At 39.3% G+C, this 18,403-nt stretch overlaps 1 protein-coding gene across 1 annotated transcript; it reads right to left on the bottom strand.

The window, feature by feature from the left end:
* Positions 1 to 8,925: 8,925 nt before the first annotated feature.
* LOC131242004 (uncharacterized) lies at positions 8,926 to 17,636 on the bottom strand. Its single transcript, XM_058240357.1, has 2 exons — positions 17,569 to 17,636; positions 8,926 to 9,433 (listed from the first exon to the last, which is right to left on the bottom strand). The coding sequence occupies exons 1-2, from the start codon at positions 17,634 to 17,636 to the stop codon at positions 8,926 to 8,928; spliced, it is 576 nt and encodes a 191-aa protein (XP_058096340.1).
* Between the last annotated feature and the right edge of the window lie 767 nt (positions 17,637 to 18,403).

Genomic DNA, 18,403 nt, shown 5'->3' with positions numbered 1-18,403 from the left:
TATATTTGTGTTTTTCCTTCTTTAATGTCTGTGTTAACTTATGAACAGGTTTGATCTCAAATAAAAATCACGACGGACCTTAGGAAGGCTTCAACTATGGACGTCACTCTCCTCAATGTTTTATGTGGTGGGGTCCACTCCAGCTTTGGATATGCTGCTCATTTTTTTTATCATATCCTAAAATGATCTCTCCAAATGGATGGACAACGTGGATACAACACATACATCATGGTGGGCCCCACATAATTTGGTGATGTCACTTGAGTCCAGCTACTCAACATCCAGTTAATCCGCTTTCAATTTTTTTCTTTTAAAATTTAATTAATTAGGTCACTCATCTTACGACAATTTTATAAGATTCAAAAATATATATATTTACTAAATTTGCTTGATTAGTAAGGAATATTAGTTGCCACTTAGGATGAATGATGTCCGTATGATCCTCACTGTGGGTCTAACTTGATTTATGTGTTGTATACCTATCCTATCCATCTGTTTTCTCATATTATTTTAGAGAATAGTGCAAAAAATGAAGCAGATACAACTCTCAAGTGGACCACACCACAGGAAATAGTGGTCATTGAATGCCGACCATTGAAAACTTCATTATCCATTGTAATGTTCATTTGCCATCCAATCTGTTGCTGATAAGGTCACACAGCCGGAAAAACACAAGTATCGGCTTGAAAGAAACTCTATTTTCTTCGTATGTATGTTACAGTTTAAATGGTCTGCTATTTATTTATTTATTTATTACGGCCCACCTTGATAGTCCAGTCGATCAATTTGGGCCGTCCATTAGGTCCATGACATGTTTTATGGGCTACCATGCAGATGTCACACTGATCATCCAAGTGGATGGCCATGATCATTTATGAGAAAATAGGTCCAATTAGTACTCTGAGCCATCTATTTATTGGGACCATCATCAATCCCTTGTCATTTGAAAAAAGAAAAAAGAAAACTTCTATCGTAAAATCTAAACCTTCCCATCCTTGGTTTGGAAAATGGATGGCGATGAAAAGAAGGCTAACATGTGGGTGTATCTGATTATTTGATTAAAGAGATTTTCACATGCTAGTGCATAAATTGTTTGTTAGATCTAACAGTCACTTCAAATCCAGCGATTGAACCATCGAAAATGTCCAGAGCAACTAGAAGCACTATAACTTACAATAATCATTTCTCTTTTTTGTAATTGCATTTTTTATCCCGTGATCTTGTCGACTTTCAAGGGCTATTTCCATAAGCACTATAACTTACAATAATCATTTCTCTTTTTTGTAATTGCATTTTTTATCCCGTGATCTTGTCAACTTTCAAGGGCTATTTCCATAATCCTAGGGGTGGTTTTAGTCTTTTTTGAATTTCAAGTGGGTGATCAAATCCCACAAATGGATCTGAACCATATTCTCTTTTATAAAACTCAGAGATTTGGATTTCCATTTATTGGCTTTTGCTGGGATTGTAATCCTTGGGGATGTTGAAGGGTTGCCCCTTTATGTATTATAGAGGATTTGGGGGTTTTAATAATCAAACAGTGGAGAGATTGAATAGTGGTTAACACGCAGGAAGGAACAGAAGCTTCTCGTGTGTTTCTAATTCTTGTTAAAACCATATTTAGAAAAATCTTAATTTACGATAAAACAATAAATATTTTTGGGTGTAAGTGGTCCTTGTTGGTTTTTCATTTAATGTATAAAAATGGTTGAAATTGAATTGCTTGTTGATTTTGATATTGATTCGGCATAGTTATTTTGACTCGACAACTAGCATTGTTTGGATGAAAAGAAAGATCCACTGAAGACATGGACAGCCATACATATTCAATTGGGTGTTCTTGTGTTTGGTTGTGCAATTGCCCATGGACAAGTAGAGCTGGGCATCGGACCGAGTCTGACCGGATTGGGTCCTACTCGACCATGATCGAAATTTGGAGGGCCGAAGCCGAACCTGATCCGATCTGGAGCTGAGTCTGGCTCATCTGACCCGAACAGATCCTAATCCCTCCTGGCCTGAGCTGATCCGAGTCCATCTCGGTCAGAATAACCGAGTCGGATCATATTGGGCAAGGGTCGGATCGTCATTCTTTTCAACGGTGTAAAAATCATTATTCACACTGTTTCTTATGGTGTGATCTACTTGATTATTAGATATATCTAAAATTTAGCATTAATCCCTAAAATCATCCGAAAAAACTGATGGACGGTTTGGATAAACCAAAAATATTCAAGATGGGCCCACCTAGTTTACTCAGCTAACTTAGTAAGAAATTCATTTTTAATTCTACAAGTACTACTGTACTAGGCTATAGCTCTTGCTGTCTCACAGGCTATAGCTGTAGCAGGCTACCAACTATACAACTGCTTTATGTACAAGTGCGAACGGACTGGCTACTCTGGTTGGTGATCTGTGGGCCCTACCATGATGTACGTGTTTCATCCATGCCGTTCATCAATTTTTACGGATCATTTTAGGGCTTGGTACAAAAAATGATAGGGATATAACTCTTAAGTGGGCCATACCACAAGACAAATATAATGAATGGATATTCACAATTAAAATCCTCCTAAGGCCCACTGTACTGTTTATTTGACATCCAATCTTTTGATTTGGTCATAAAGACCCAGATGAAGGGAAAAAATAAATATCAGCTATCCAAAACTTTTATGGCCCCCCAAACGTTTTTAACGGTCAAAATTCATTCAACACTGTTTCCTGTAATGTGGTCCACTTGAGATTGAGATATAATTCAATTTTTTTAGCATATCATAAAATGATATATAAAAATAGATGGACAGCATGGATGATACACATACATCATGGTGGGCCCCATAGAGCACCGACCATCAACCAATGGTTGGTGTCAGGGGGAGTAGCCAATCCGTATAGGCTATAGCTCCTACCGGAGCAACGTGTCGTGAGAAGACGAGCCCTGACGCTCCTCGAGCTCCGAGTTGTACGAACGGTCCAAAGGAGATCAAAGCTACATGGCCCACAGTGATGTATTTAGTAAATCTATACCATTCATCTGTTTTTAGAGTTCATTTTAGAGCACTATCCAAAAAATGAATCATATCCTAAGATCATGTGGACCACACCATAAATAGAAGCGGAGATAATGATTTTCACCGTTGAACAATTTGTATGGCCCACCATAGCGTTTATTTTCATCCAATCTGTTCGTAAGGTCACAAAGACCTCAGTGAAGAGGAAAAACAAATTTCATATTGATCCAAAACTTCCGTGAACCCAAGAAGGGTTTCAATGGTAGACGTTCAATCCCCCACTACTTTCCGTAGTGTGGTCCACTTAATAGTTAGATATGTCTTAATTTTGGTCTCAAGCGTTAATACGATATTGCCAAATGGATAGACGATTTGGATATAACACATACCTTGTAATCAGACCCACAGAGCTTGCTAACGTTACACCTGTAAATCCACTTCGTACACCCGCCAATATACTTCCGTCAACCAACGGGTAAATAGCTGTATGCGAACCATGCCTGCTACTACTCTCTCTCTCTCTTTCCCTCTTCGGCATAGAAATCGAGCTCCAAAACCCAACGGCTCTTCCTGTATATTTCTCTCCACCAGAGAAATTCCATAAAAGCTCCAAAACCCACCGCAAGACATCTAGCCAACCTTCTTCTTACCTTTTTCTTCAACAAAAAGGGAGAGAGAGAAAGACAGATATAAAGAGAGAGAGAGAGAGAGAGAGAGAGAGAGAGAGAGAAATAGAGTTAGGGCTCAGGTTTACATTGGGCGGAATTTTTTTGGCGCCAAATGAAAAGCCAAAAATACGTGGAGAAAGAATTTTGCAAAAATGAGGGATATTTATATCCCGGGTCGTGTCGGTTCGGACCCTTTCGGTCCGGGTTTCGGATCGGTTCTGTTCGGATACACCCCTATCCGAATCCAACCCAAAAAACAACCGGATCTCGATGGACAGATTCGATCAGGGCCGATCTAGGCCGTTGGTTTTGTTCGGAACGGTACCGAGTCGGGTCGGATTAGGTCGAATCCACTGGATCGGGTCCAACTTGTCCACCTCTAAGTAGCAGGCATGGTTCGCATACAACTATTTACCCGTTGGTTGACGGAAGTATATTGGCGGGTGTACGAAGTGGATTTACAGGTGTAACATTAGCAGGCTCTGTGGGTCTGATTACAAGGTATGTGTTATATCCAAATCGTCTATCCATTTGGCAATATCGTATTAACGCTTGAGATCAAAATTAAGACATATCTAACTATTAAGTAGACCACACTATGGAAAGTAGTGGGGGATTGAACGTCTACCATTGAAACCCTTCTTGGGTTCACGGAAGTTTTGGATCAATATGAAATTTGTTTTTCCTCTTCACTGAGGTCTTTGTGACCTTAAGAACAGATTGGATGAAAATAAATGCTATGGTGGGCCATACAAATTGTTCAACAGTGAAAATCATTATCTCTGCTTCTATTTATGGTGTGGTCCACATGATCTTAGGATATGATTCATTTTTTGGATAGTGCTCTAAAATGAACTCTAAAAACAGATGAATGGTATAGATTTACTAAATACATCACTGTGGGCCATGTAGCTTTGATCTCCTTTGGACCTTCATACAACTCGGAGCTTGAGGAGCGTCAGGGCTCGTCTTCTCACGAAACGTTGCTCCGGTAGGAGCTATAGCCTATACGGATTGGCTACTCCCCCTGACACCAACCATTGGTTGATGGTCGGTGCTCTATGGGGCCCACCATGATGTATGTGTATCATCCATGCCGTCCATCTATTTTTATATATCATTTTATGATATGCTAAAAAAAATGAATTATATCTCAATCTCAAGTGGACCACATTACAGGAAACAGTGTTGAATGAATTTTGACCGTTAAAAACGTTTTGGGGGGCCATAAAAGTTTTGGATAGCTGATATTTATTTTTTCTCTTCATCTGGGTCTTTATGACCAAATCAAAAGATTGGATGTCAAATAAACAGTACAGTGGGCCTTAGGAGGATTTTAATTGTGAATATCCATTCATTATTTTTTGTCTTGTGGTATGGCCCACTTAAGAGTTATATCCCTATCATTTTTTGTACCAAGCCCTAAAATGATCTGTAAAAATTGATGAACGGCATGGATGAAACACGTACATCATGGTAGGGCCCACAGATCACCGACCGGAGTAGCCAGTCCGTTCGCACTTGTACATAAAGCAGCTGTATAGCTGGTAGCTTGCTGGAGCTATAGCCTGTGAGACAGCAAGAGCTATAGCCTAGTACAATAGTACTTGTAGAATTAAAAATGAATTTCTTACTGAGTTAGCTGAGTAAACTAGGTGGGCCCATCTTGAATATTTTTGGTTTATCCAAACCGTCCATCAGTTTTTTCGGATGATTTTAGGGATTAATGCTAAATTTTAGATATATCTAATAATCAAGTAGATCACACCATAAGAAACAGTGTGAATAATGATTTTTACACCGTTGAAAAGAATGACGATCCAACCCTTGCCCAATCTGATCCGACTCGGTTGTTCTGACCGAGATGGACTCAGATCGGCTCAGGCCAGGAGGGATTAGGATCTGTTCGGGTCAGATGACCCAGACTCGGCTCCAGATCGGATCAGGTTCAGCTCCGGCCCTCCAAATTTCGATCATGGTCGAGTAGGACCCAATCCGGTCCGATGCCCAGCTCTACTGCTACTACTCTCTCTCTCTCTCTCTCTTTCCCTCTCCGGCATAGAAATCGAGCTCCAAAACCCAACGGCTCTTCCTGTATATTTCTCTCCACCAGAGAAATTCCATAAAAGCTCCAAAACCCACCGCAAGACATCTAGCTAACCTTCTTCTTACTTTTTTCTTCAACAAAAAGGGAGAGAGAGAAATAGAGTTGGGGCTCAGGTGTACATTGGGCGGAATTTTTTTGGCGCCAAACGAAAAGCCAAAAATGCGTGGAGAAAGAATTTTGCAAAAATGAGGGATATTTATATCCCGGGTCGGGTCGGTTCGGACCCTTTCGGTCCGGGTTTCGGATCGGTTCTGTTCGGATACACCCCTATCCGAATCCGACCCGAAAAACGACCGGATCTCGATGGACAGATTCGATCAGGGCCGATCTAGGCCGTCGGTTCTGTTCGGAACGGTACCGAGTCGGGTCGGATCCACCGGATCGGGTCCAACTTGCCCACCTCTAATTAGTAGTTACTGAACGCTTAAGTAGCTATTTACCTGCTGGTTGACAAAAGCATATCGGCCAGCGTACGAAGTGGATTTGCAAGTGTAACGTTAGTAAGCTCTGTGGGTCTGATTACAAGGTATGTGTTATATCCAAACCGTCTATCCATTTGGCAAAATCGTATTAATGCTTGAGACCAAAATTAAGACATATCTAACTATTAAGTGGACCACACTACGGAAAGTAGTGGGGGATTGAACGTCTACCATTGAAACCCTTCTTGGGTTCACAGAAGTTTTGGATCAATATGAAATTTGTTTTTCCTCTTCACTGAGGTCTTTGTGACCTTACGAACAGATTGGATGAAAATAAACGCTATGGTGGGCCATACAAATTGTTCAACGGTGAAAATCATTATCTCCGCTTCTATTTATGGTGTGGTCCAGATGATCTTCGGATATGATTTATTTTTTGGATAGTGCTCTAAAATGAACTCTAAAAACAGATGAATGGTATAGATTTACTAAATACATCACTGTGGGTCATGTAGCTTTGATCTCCTTTGAACCGTTCGTACAACTCGGAGCTCGAGGAGCGTCAGGGCTCATCTTCTCACGAAACGTTGCTCCGGTAGGAGCATGGGAACGGATTGGCTACTCCCCCTGACACCAGCCATTGGCTAGTGGTCGGTGCTTTGTAGGACCCACCATGATGTATGTGTGTCATCCATGCCATCCATCTATTTTTAAATATTATTTTATTATATGATAAAAAATGATTATATCTCTATCTCTATCTCAAGTGGACCACATTACAGGAAACAATGTTGAATGAATTTTGACCATTAAAAATGTTTTGGGGGCCATAAAAGTTTTGGATCAAGCTGATGTTTATTTTTTCCCTTCATCTTGGTCTTTATGACCAAATCAACAGATTGGATGTCAAATAAATAATAAGATGGGCCTTAGGAGGATTTTAATTGTGAATATCCATTCATTATTTTTTGTCTTGTGGTATGGCCCACTTAAGAGTTATATCCCTATCATTTTTTGTACCAAGCCCTAAAATGATCTGTAAAAATTGATGAACGGCATGGATGAAACACGTACATCATGGTAGGGCCCACAGATCACCGACCGGAGTAGCCAGTCCGTTCGCACATGTACATAAAGCAGCTGTATAGCTGGTAGCCTGCTGGAGCTATAGCCTGTGAGACAGCAAGAGCTATAGCCTAGTACAGTAGTACTTGTAGAATTAAAAGTGAATTTCTTACTGAGTTAGCTGAGTAAACTAGGTGGGCCCATCTTGAATATTTTTGGTTTATCCAAACCGTCCATCAGTTTTTTTGGATGATTTTAGGGATTAATGCTAAATTTTAGATATATCTAATAATCAAGTAGATCACATCATAAGAAACAGTGTGAATAATGATTTTTACACCGTTGAAAAGAATGACGATCCGACCCTTGCCGAATCTGATCCGACTCGGTTGTTCTGACTGAGATGGACTCGGATCGGCTTAGGCCAGGAGGGATTAGGATCTGTTCGGGTCAGATGACCCAGACTCGGCTCTAGATCGGATCAGGTTCGGCTTCGGCCCTCCAAATTTCGTTCATGGTTGAGTAGGACCCAATCCTGTCCGACTCGGTCCAATGCCCAGCTCTACTGCTACTACTCTCTCTCTCTCTTTCCCTCTCCGGCATAGAAATCGAGCTCCAAAACCCAACGGCTCTTCCTGTATATTTCTCTCCACCAGAGAAATTCCATAAAAGCTCCAAAACCCACCGCAAGACATCTAGCTAACCTTCTTCTTACCTTTTTCTTCAAGAAAAAGGGAGAGAGAGAAAGACAGATATAAAGAGAGAGAGAGAGAGAGAAATAGAGTTGGGCCTCATGTGTACATTAGGCGGAATTTTTTTGGCGCCAAACGAAAAGCCAAAAATGCGTGGAGAAAGAATTTTGTGAAAACGAGGGATATTTATATCCCAGGTCGGGTCGGTTCGGACCCTTTCGGTCCAGGTTTCGGATCGGTTCTGTTCAGATACACCCCTATCCGAATTCGACCCAAAAAACGACAGGATCTCGATGGACAGATTCGATCAGGGCCGATCTAGGCCGTCAGTTCTGTTCGGAACGGTACCGAGTCGGGTCGGATCAGGTCGGATCCACCGGATCGGTCCAACTTGCCCACCTCTATGGACAAGGGCTAGCAATTGGACGTGGCTGTCCAGACATTTGGATATTTCAAAGGGGAATATGCAGTATAGGCTTCAATAAAAACGCTCTCTACCTTGCATCCCTACCACAGTACCCAGTCTGGATTTTAGGAAAGCATGTTTCCATTTGAGACCCACTTATTACATGTTCCAGAAACGTACTCGTGTATCATATTGGCACATGTGCTGTATCTCACATCTTTGGAATACATGCTCCTAGGTTGCATTCTTGAAGAAAACGGACTCTCGAGAGTTGTCATCCAAACGAAAAAGCACATAATCCATGGATGCCCCTATCCATGTATCCAAACATATTTTGATTGTTATTAAAAGAAAGCCTAAGGGATGAAGAACCAATTAATTCAATCAAAATTCGAAAAGAAATATGATTACGAAGTTAATTTTGTATAACTTACATTCCAAAAAAAAAATAATCCAATATGCCAAATGTCTCCAAATGCCTTCCTAAATCCTAACTAAAACAGCCGGTTAGTATCCCACTGCAAGCATCTTAGCAAGCCCCATACACAGAAGTGCACCTATATCACCTCCAGCGCCGCAGCCAGGGCAAAAATCTCATTGTCCACGCCATTACATGCATCATGCCTGCAGCTATATTCCTTACACCTCCTTGATCCAACGGTTCTCCTTGAATTCACATGTCCTACCTTCTGATCTGACAATCTTACTTTCATCTCCAGCTGAAGAGCTGGTGGCTTGAGACCGACAACTATGGTGCCCGGTGTGGCGAGAGTGGTCCACTTCTCCATGGACATGCCCGTAGATCCCAACACATCTCTCCATGCGATCTCGGCCCTACCCAAGAGCTTGGATCCCACAATTCTACCAATGATAGGTGCTGTGCTCCTCCACCGAAGCTCGAAGACTACGCTCTGCTGGCTAAGATCCTTCATGGGGTCTGCTGCACCGCAACACTCCAATGAAATGTGCTCATTCCAGTACAGATCGCATGTGGATGAGATTTCTCGGCTGTTTAGACGGATTCTTTCACCAGTTTTGCCCACAAGGTAGTATCTAACGAAGAGCCTGCCGGGCAGTATGAATTCGATGTTTTTTGCACGTATGATGCTCAATTCACATGTGAGAGAGGATGAAAGGGTTTGAGCTTCAGTATCCATGAGAGAGAGAGAGAGAGAGAGAGAGAGAGAGAGAGAGAGAGAGAGAGAGAGAGAGAGAGAGAGAGAGAGAGATGGATTGGTGAAAGAATGCATTGGATCTGACTTATATATAGTTGTTGAAGGTAGAAGATTTGGTTTTTTGCCTTTTCTTTTCATGAGTTGGCTGGAAGGATCAAACAATGTATAAACAAATAGATAATACCACCGCCGTATCTTTTTTTTTTTTCAAAATTATGATATGATGGAAGGATATTTGTCTTTTGGTTTGATTCATGGAGTTCTCTTTCCTAGGCTTTGTGAGAAGTGGGACCCATTGTTTACATTGCCCTGTCCTATCCTACAATTGAATGGACACTAACCAAAATCTCTTCTACGTTGTAAGATCCTAGTCACTAATATATGGACCCCTTTCCACTTGAACTCGGATAATTGCCATACTCTACTTTTGAACCGTCTATTTGTGTAATCAATTCCAAAGGTTAGGATTGTGTTTTAAGGATTGTTTAGATTGATGGAATTTATTTTTTTTATTTTAAATGAGGAAAGAAAATCAAATTTCTCATATGTTTCTGTTTTGTGATGTTTGCAGAAGATGAGGATTGAGGATCCTTTTTCTTCAGATTTATTCATCATAAGTGTCATTTTCTATATATATATATAATTTCCCAATTCAAACAGGCCTTGTGGGTTGGTCCATCTACAGGGACTAAGAGACCAACGGTCTGGTCTACTGAAACTTTTTAGATACATATTGGAATTGAACAATCAAGCATACTAGGCAAGACCTAGGATTCACTATCCCATAATGCATGTTTGATTAGTCGTACAAAAGAAGTTGGGCTCCATGGCTTTGATCTCATTATTAAGCATCAACAAATTAATAATAAATTAGTAAAAAGTTAAAGTTAGACAATTCATTATAATTGTAAAACTGATTGGACGCCCAATGAAGGTGTCTATGCTCAGAAGTGTGTTTGTTTTGACTGACTAGACAGTGGAGGATAGACTCTACTCTGAAAATGGTGTATATTACTTCTCTTGTGATTTTATTTTATTTTTTTAAACCTCCCTTGTGACTTAACCTTGTCTTACAGCACTGAAGTTACAGACCTAGTTACATGAGAACAATTAACTAGTCCAGTCGATCAATTCGGGCTGTCCATTTGTTCCATGACGTGTTTTATGGGATACCTAGCAAAAGTCATACCGATCAACAAAGTGGATGGCCATGATCATTTATGAAAAATAAGTCCAATCAGTAATTTGAGCCATCTGTTTATTGGGGACGACGATCATCAATCCTTATCATTTGAGAAAAGAAAACTTATACCATACAGTCTAAACCATCCCTTCCAAGGTTTAGAAAATGGATGAAGATCTTTTTTATTTTTTATTTTTTTTAAGCCAACTTGCCGGTTTATCCGATTATCTGATCAGAGTGACTTTCACATTCCAGCACATAAATTATGTGTTAGATCTAACCGATACTCCAAATCCGCCAATTGAACCATCCAAAATGTCTAGAGAAACTAGGAGCACTATAACTTAATTTTATCTCATCTTGTTGGCTCTCACAGGCTATTTCAAGTATCCTTAGGGTGTTTTTAGTCTTTTCCAAATTTCAAGTGGGTGATCAAATCCCACAAATGAATCTGAATCTTAAAACAATAATCTTCTCTTTTTTAGAACTCAGAGATTTGATTTTCCATTGATTGGCTTTTGTTGGGATTGCTATCCATGGGATGTCGAGGGGCTGCCTCTTTATGTATTATAAATCAATCAAAGAGGATTTGGGAAGTGATTTTGGGGTTTTAATAATCCAACCGTGGGGAGATTGAATTGTGGTTAACACGTAGGAAGGAAGAGAAGCTTCTCGTGTTTATCATTTCTAATTGTCGTTAAAACTATATTTAGTAAAATCATTATTGGCCATAAAACAATTATTTTTGGGTGTAAGTGGTCCTTGTCGTTTTTCATTCAGTGTATATAACGATGGTTGAAATTGAACTGCTTGTCGATTCGGCATAGTTGTTTTGACTGGGTGACTAGGACTGTTTGGATTAATAAAAAGCTCCAGTTGAGACGTGGACATCCTCGACAAATCGGATTGCGTACTGAGTTACTCAGTATGCTCTTACCGTACTGAGTAAACTCAGTTGGGCCCACTGTGAATGTATGTGGTTTATCCACACCATCCATCCGTTCCATCTAATTTTAGATGTTGGGTCCAAAATTGAAGTTTATTCAAATCTCAAGTGGACCATACCACAGGAAACAGTAGAAATAATGATTTCCACTGTTGAAACCTTTCTAGGCCCTACAGTAATGTTTATTTGTCATACAAACTGTTCATAAGATATAAAAAAAAACATGGATGAATGGAAAAAAAAAACAAATATGATCTGGGTCCAAAACTTTTGTGGCCCCTAAGAAATTTTCAACGTGGACATTCAATTCACAATGTTTCCTATGGTGTGGTCCATTTTAGCCTTGCATATGCTTGTTTTGGGGCTAAGTGAGGTAGAGCGGGTCGTGGACAGTTACATGGCCAAGATGGATCAAAAAAGGCCTGGTCGACGACAGAAGTGATCTAGACCATCGAACCTTAAATCGGGCGTATCTTGCAATCCGGAATGAGTTATCTGACATAAAATATATAATTTTGGGGTAGAACGAGCTACTGAAGCCAACCAACCCTGCTAGGCCGGGTTGCGCAACCCAGAATTGCAAAAAACCCCTGAATAGACAGCCGTTTTCCTGTTTTAATTTCGTTTTTACTATAAATAGTAAGTTTTAGTTTGATTATAACTCTTCATCCGTCGGGCTTTAGGAGTTGCGCCCAATGTGAAAAGAGTTTAGAATAGTTAGGAGAACGGTTTGGTGAAGCCAAATAGGACACTTACTATTTTTGGCCAAAAACCTTGCGCACTAGTAGACATCACGACCGTCTATAAATAGTAAGTTTACTATTTATAGTAAGTCATGAATTCTAGGAGTTTTAGTTGTAGTTTGATTCTGATTTCTTTCCCATTGCTTGGTACCCCTATTTAAAGGGTTGTGAACTCGTTTCTATTCATCAATTAATCAATTTTGAATTTATTAGAATTTATTTCTATTTTCTGTTTTCTTTCCTCGTGGATTCGAGAAGTCTCTGTGAGGAGTCCAGAGAAGCTCCATGGATTCGGAGTAGTTATCCTCATCACGTTTATTCCTGCGTCACTAAGGCTCTAAAATTATCTTGTAAAATGGATGGACAGACCGGATAAAATACATAAATCTTAGTGGACCCCACGGAGTTTACTCCATGTGTAATTTGCTTCCTCGTTTGTCTCAAGTAAGCTTTCCATGCATCCAAACGACTCCTATGAGATGCCATGTCAGCTAAGTGGGAATAGAAGCAGATTGCCTGATGACTGGGTCATCAAGGACCGATGGCGTAGAATTTTATTTTATTTTTTATTTTATTTTTATTTTTTAAACAAAAGCCCCGGAAGGATGGGGAGTATATTCCATGAAAATGATGGTATAGGATTTGAGTCATTATCTAGATAGGTACTTGCTAAGCATGTTTGAAAGTTTATGGTCAAGTGAGCTAGCAGCACATGACCCTATAAAATTTTATAAAATGAGTCATTGGGTAACCATGTGATCTGCATTCCATGTTTGGTATTTGAATTGAGGAAGTTGATTGTTGGATTAGTGACATGTCAAGTATCCACCGTTGGATTTGATTTTGGGAACATTTGACGTAAGTTGGTGGATCTGCTAGGTCTATTGATAAGTCAAATATCCACCGTTGGTTTTTTTTTTTCTTTTTTATTAGAAGTTGAACACTATCCGACATGTCAAGTATATGATATCCATCGTTGAATTGAAATGGTGTACGTACCTAACGAGTGAGATTAGAAGTTAGGTTTACGGACATAATTAAGATAGACATCCTTATCAACTTAATTATTTGCATGCTTCTGTGTACGGTGCTCTCTCTCCCTCCATATCTTGCCCATTTTATATTCTGTGGTGGGCAGTTGTAGTCACATCGACCATCTGTCCAGTGGGATACACGGAATGGATGGTTCCCACGCTATAATTGTCAAATGTGCGGTGACCTTGGCACAACCAAGGGTTTGGACGGCTGGATGAAAAGCAGCCTACCTGGAAACATTGAATGGTGGCAATGGGCGGTGAGATGGTATAAGCGATCCAGACGGTTGAAACGATTAAGGGTGGCAATGAGCCGTGTAGCCTGCCTGACCTGACTCTATGCTGCGCTTAGACTCACATGCATGGCCCGATCAATCTTCAGGTCCGTCTTCGGCTCAAGTCAAAACACCCAACCGGTTCGGCCAAGCCTGGCCTACCTGTCATGTGCGTGTGTACATCTCACAAATCTGTCATTATTATAGAGATTTTTCCGACCCCATTCCCCACTTTTTACCCATCGTCATTTCTATCAAACCTAAATTTTACTTTCCCAAATTGATACCTTGCTTCCCAGATGCACCATTCATCAATTTTACTTTCCCAAATTAATACCTTGCTTAACGGATACACTATTCATGGGTGAAAAGCCCCTGCAATGGAAACCCAATTTCTGAAACGTTTTATCTCCTTCACGCAACAAAAACTTAGCAGCAAAAATCCTTTCTTCTCTTCTCTCGTGAGAGAACACCCTAGCACCAAATTCCTAATTTCTTTTCTCATCTTGGTACAAGAATACTTTACCATGAAGAGCATATTTTCTCAAACCTTTTAATTTATTTCTGTTTCTTCTTTTAGTTGAGAATACACTTATCACATACTTCATTTTCGAGTTTTCTCAACTCAAGAGAGGACGAAAATGGTACATTCATCGAAGAAGATACAAATTACAAGTATATTTGAAAGTATTGATCACTTCATTATGTGGACCCCACCGTATTATATATGATATATTCGTACCGTCCACAGTCCAACCATTTTATTTAAACATTTTATGGCATCAGTAAAAAAGTGAGGCAAATTCAATGTTCAAATGGCCCACGTGAAAGAAAACAATGACTTTAATTCCTCCATCATTGAAAGTTGTTTCCTTTACTAGGCCCACATTGAGGTTTTTTTTTTTTATATCAAAGATCGAAGACCGAAGTGAATTTGAACGAAGACTAAGTGAAATTGACCGAGGATTGATTGAAATTGACCGTGAACTAAGTTAAATTGACTGAGAACTGAGTCAAATCGACCGAGAACATCGTGAAATTGATCAATAACTACTTGGAATTAACATCGTGATCAAGAACAGCGTGAAATTGACCGAGAACTTATGGAAATTAACTGACAATTTCATGAAATTGACTGAGAAATGAGTGAAAGTGGCTGAGAATTGAGTGAAATTGACCAGTCATTTTCTACAAGTTATCGATTAATTTCACTCATTTCTCGATCAATTTCCACAACTTCTCGGTCAACTAAGCGAGTTCTCAGTCAATTTCCCTTAGTTATTGGTCAATTTCACTCAGTTCGCAGTCAGTTTTAATTAGTTATCGATCAATTCCACTCAATTATCAGTCAATTTCACTAACTTACGTGAGTTCTCAGTCAATTTCACTCAGTTATCAGTCAATTTCACTCAGTTCACATTTAATTTCACTCAGTTATTGGTCAATTTCACTTAGTTTGCGGTCAATTTCACTCAGTTATTGGTTAATTGTACTCAATTATCAGTCAATTTTACTCAGTTCGCAGTCAATTTCACTCGGTTATCAGTCAATTTCACTTAGTTCGCGATCAATTTCACCTAGTTTGCGATCAATTTCACTCAGTTCGTGGCCAATTTCAGTTAGTTATTGGTCAATTTCACTCAATTATTAGTCAATTTCACTTAGTTATCGATGAATTCCATGAAGTTTTCAGTCAATTTCATTAAGTTGTTGGTCAATTTAATGAATTTCTTAGTCAATTTTATGAAGTTCTCGGTTAATTTTCCCAGCTTCTCGGTCATTTTCATGAAGTTCTCAGTAAATTTCACAAAGTTTTCGATCAATTTATTGAATTTCTCAGTCAATTTCATCGACTTCTCAATCAATCACGCTAAGGAGATCGCAATCAATCGTATAATAGAGTCTTATGAAGACTCTTACAAAGAACTCTCGATGTATTTGCATGAGTTGAGGATGGCGAACCCGGGACGGTGATTGTCATGCTTATTAATCCACAAATTAGCTAGTTCGAGAGATGTTTTGTTGCACTCGGACAGTGTGTTAGAAGTTTTCAAATATCTCTACGAAGGGTCTTACCCATTGACGACATACATCTAAAAGGGTATTCTGTTCATTGCTACAACCTTGGATGGTGACAATTGTCGAAGGTGCAAGTTTTCATACCTGTGGAATAATGTAATTTGTCATGCATTTTATGTTCAAATGATGTAATATAATTTATTTTTAAATGTAATGTAATGACGAATGATATAAATCGAAGATATTTGTTAAATTTTTTGAAATTGAGGATTTATTACTACAATTCAGACTTTGAAAGAAAAATAATAATCATGAAAAGGGATACTGACCCTGAATATGACCCAAATGAATATGGTCAGTTTCACTCAATTATCGGTCAATTTCACCAATATTCTTAGTCAATCTTCCTAAGTTCTCGGTCAGTTTCGGTCGGTTCTCGGTCAACTTTTCTAAGTTTTTGGTCAATTTTATTCAGTTCACGGTCAATTTCAATCTTCTTGGTCAATTTCACTCGGTTCTTGGTCAATTTTCCTAACTTCTCAATCAATTTCACTCAGTCCGCGGTTAATTTCAGTCAGTATTCGTTTAATTTCACTCAGTTATCGGTCAATTTCACTTAGGGCCTATTTGATTTTTATCGTTTCACCTGGAAATGGGTGATTATTACCGTTTCACCTGTTCGAATATTCATGGGAATTTCATTTTTGGAAATCGGTTAAGTAGTAGTGGCCATTTTAGGACCTCATTTTGATGTATATGACATATCTGTTCTGTCCATCCATTTTATAACAACTTTTTGAGATATGAGAAGAAAAATGAGGTAGATACAACACTCAACTGGCCCATACCAAAAGAAACAATGGCCCCGTGAAATTTTTAATGGCAAATATTTGATTCACATTTTTCTATGGCGTGGTCCACTTGAGCTTTGAATATGCCTCATTTTTTGGCTTATATCATGAATTCATCTGACATAATGGATGAACGGTGTAGATATATGATATGCATCATGGTGGGACCCACAAATATTTCACAATATTTGCAGTTTTTACACTGAAAAAGTAAGTTGTCAAATCAATTGTGGGGAATAGTGGGGCAATTAAGGAGGGAAATATTTATTACCATTCATGGAGCATTTCCTTGGGAATTAAAAATTCAAACATGCCCTTAGTTTTCGGTCAATTTCACTTAATTCTCAGTCAATTTCATTCAGTTATCAGTCAATTTTCCTTACTTCCCAGTGAATTTCACTTAGTCCGCGGTCAATTTTAGTCAGTATTCAGTTAATTTCACTCAGTTATTAGTCAATTTCACTCAGTTATTGATCAATTTTTCAAACTTCTCGGTCAATTTCACTCAGTTCTCGGTCAATTTCACTCAGTTCTTAGTCAATTTCACTGAAGTTCTTGGTCTGAGATCAGCTCAATCACATACAATTTACATGCCTCTTCCATATTCATCACAACTCCCAATTGGCTTATTATATAATTAATGTTAGACTATCAGAATCTTCAGCAGAAAATCCAGGAGCATCTGCACCAATTCTTCACTCCATCCATTCTGTTACTAATTCAAAATAATCCAGCTATTGGCGTAACTTTCTCCTACAAACGTGTAATGGATTGTATTTGTTTGTTTCCTTATTTTGCTCATATTTGTTTCCTAATTATACGTTTGACAGTTCTTAGTTGTATGGCTATAAATATAATGGAAAACTACACGGCTCAAGTGTGTTAGCCAAACCAAAGATATCCTCTGTATTCATCTTTCTATTGAATTGTTAGTATTTTACATGGTATCAGAGCCTAACATCTTATAAGCTCACACTTTTCCAACCGATCCTTTCTCCAGCTTCTGCATCCTCCAAATGGCCAACACCGATGACACCTCCATCCCTGAACCTATCCTTCCACCATCTACCCTTCTACCCTCTTCCACTACTATTTCCGTTAAGCTAGATGGCTCCCACAATTATTTGGCATGGAAAATGTAGTTCCTTAATCTCCTTTGAGGACACGACTTAGTTGGCTTCATTGATGGTACTGAAACCTGTCCTCCAAAAAATCTTGCCTCTGGTTCATTCAATCCTGCCTATGTTATTTGGCAGAAGAAAGATGGTTGTCTCCTTGGATGGATCCTTGCATATCTTTCGAAAAAACTTGTTTCCACATTGTATGGATTGGACATGTCTAAGCAAGTCTGGACTGCCCTGCAGACTCGTTTCTCTTCTCAGTCTCGTTCCCGCATTTCCCATCTTAAACGTCAACTTCAAACGTTGACTCAAGGTAGCAAATCCTGTTCCGAGTATCTTGAAAATGCCAAGAATCTTGCCGATCAATTAGCAGCAGCTGGTAAGCCTGTGGACGATCAAGACTTGATCTCCTTTCTTCTTGGCGGCCTGCAATCATCATACACACCGTTTGTCACCTCTTTTAATTTTGCATCCCGTGAAACTGACTTCACCTTTGAAGACTTTCAAGCTGAATTACTAGGCTATGAAAATCTTCTAGATGTCAATCTTTCTGTTCATGGTACAGATAATACTCACTTTGCTTTTGCTGCAAACAAATCTAAGGCCCCTACTTATGTGAAAAAGAAAGGACCTCCACTCCCTCCCACAAAAATGCCGAATGCAATTTCCTCTAATTATCGGCCACACC

This window comes from Magnolia sinica, chromosome 4, assembly GCF_029962835.1.
Source record: "Magnolia sinica isolate HGM2019 chromosome 4, MsV1, whole genome shotgun sequence".
Classification (NCBI taxonomy): Eukaryota; Viridiplantae; Streptophyta; class Magnoliopsida; order Magnoliales; family Magnoliaceae; genus Magnolia; species Magnolia sinica.
Note: the sequence above shows the minus strand (reverse complement) of the source record. Positions and strands in the feature narration are given on the sequence as shown.

Coding starts and splice junctions, on each gene's coding strand:
- LOC131242004 (XM_058240357.1), bottom strand. CDS start 17,636: ATGGAGGTGTCATCGGTGTTGGCCATTTGGAGGATGCAGAAGCTGGAG. Junction 9,434..17,568: donor AAAGGATCGGTTGGAAAAGT/GTGAGCTTATAA, acceptor ACTGCCCGGCAG/GCTCTTCGTTAGATACTACC.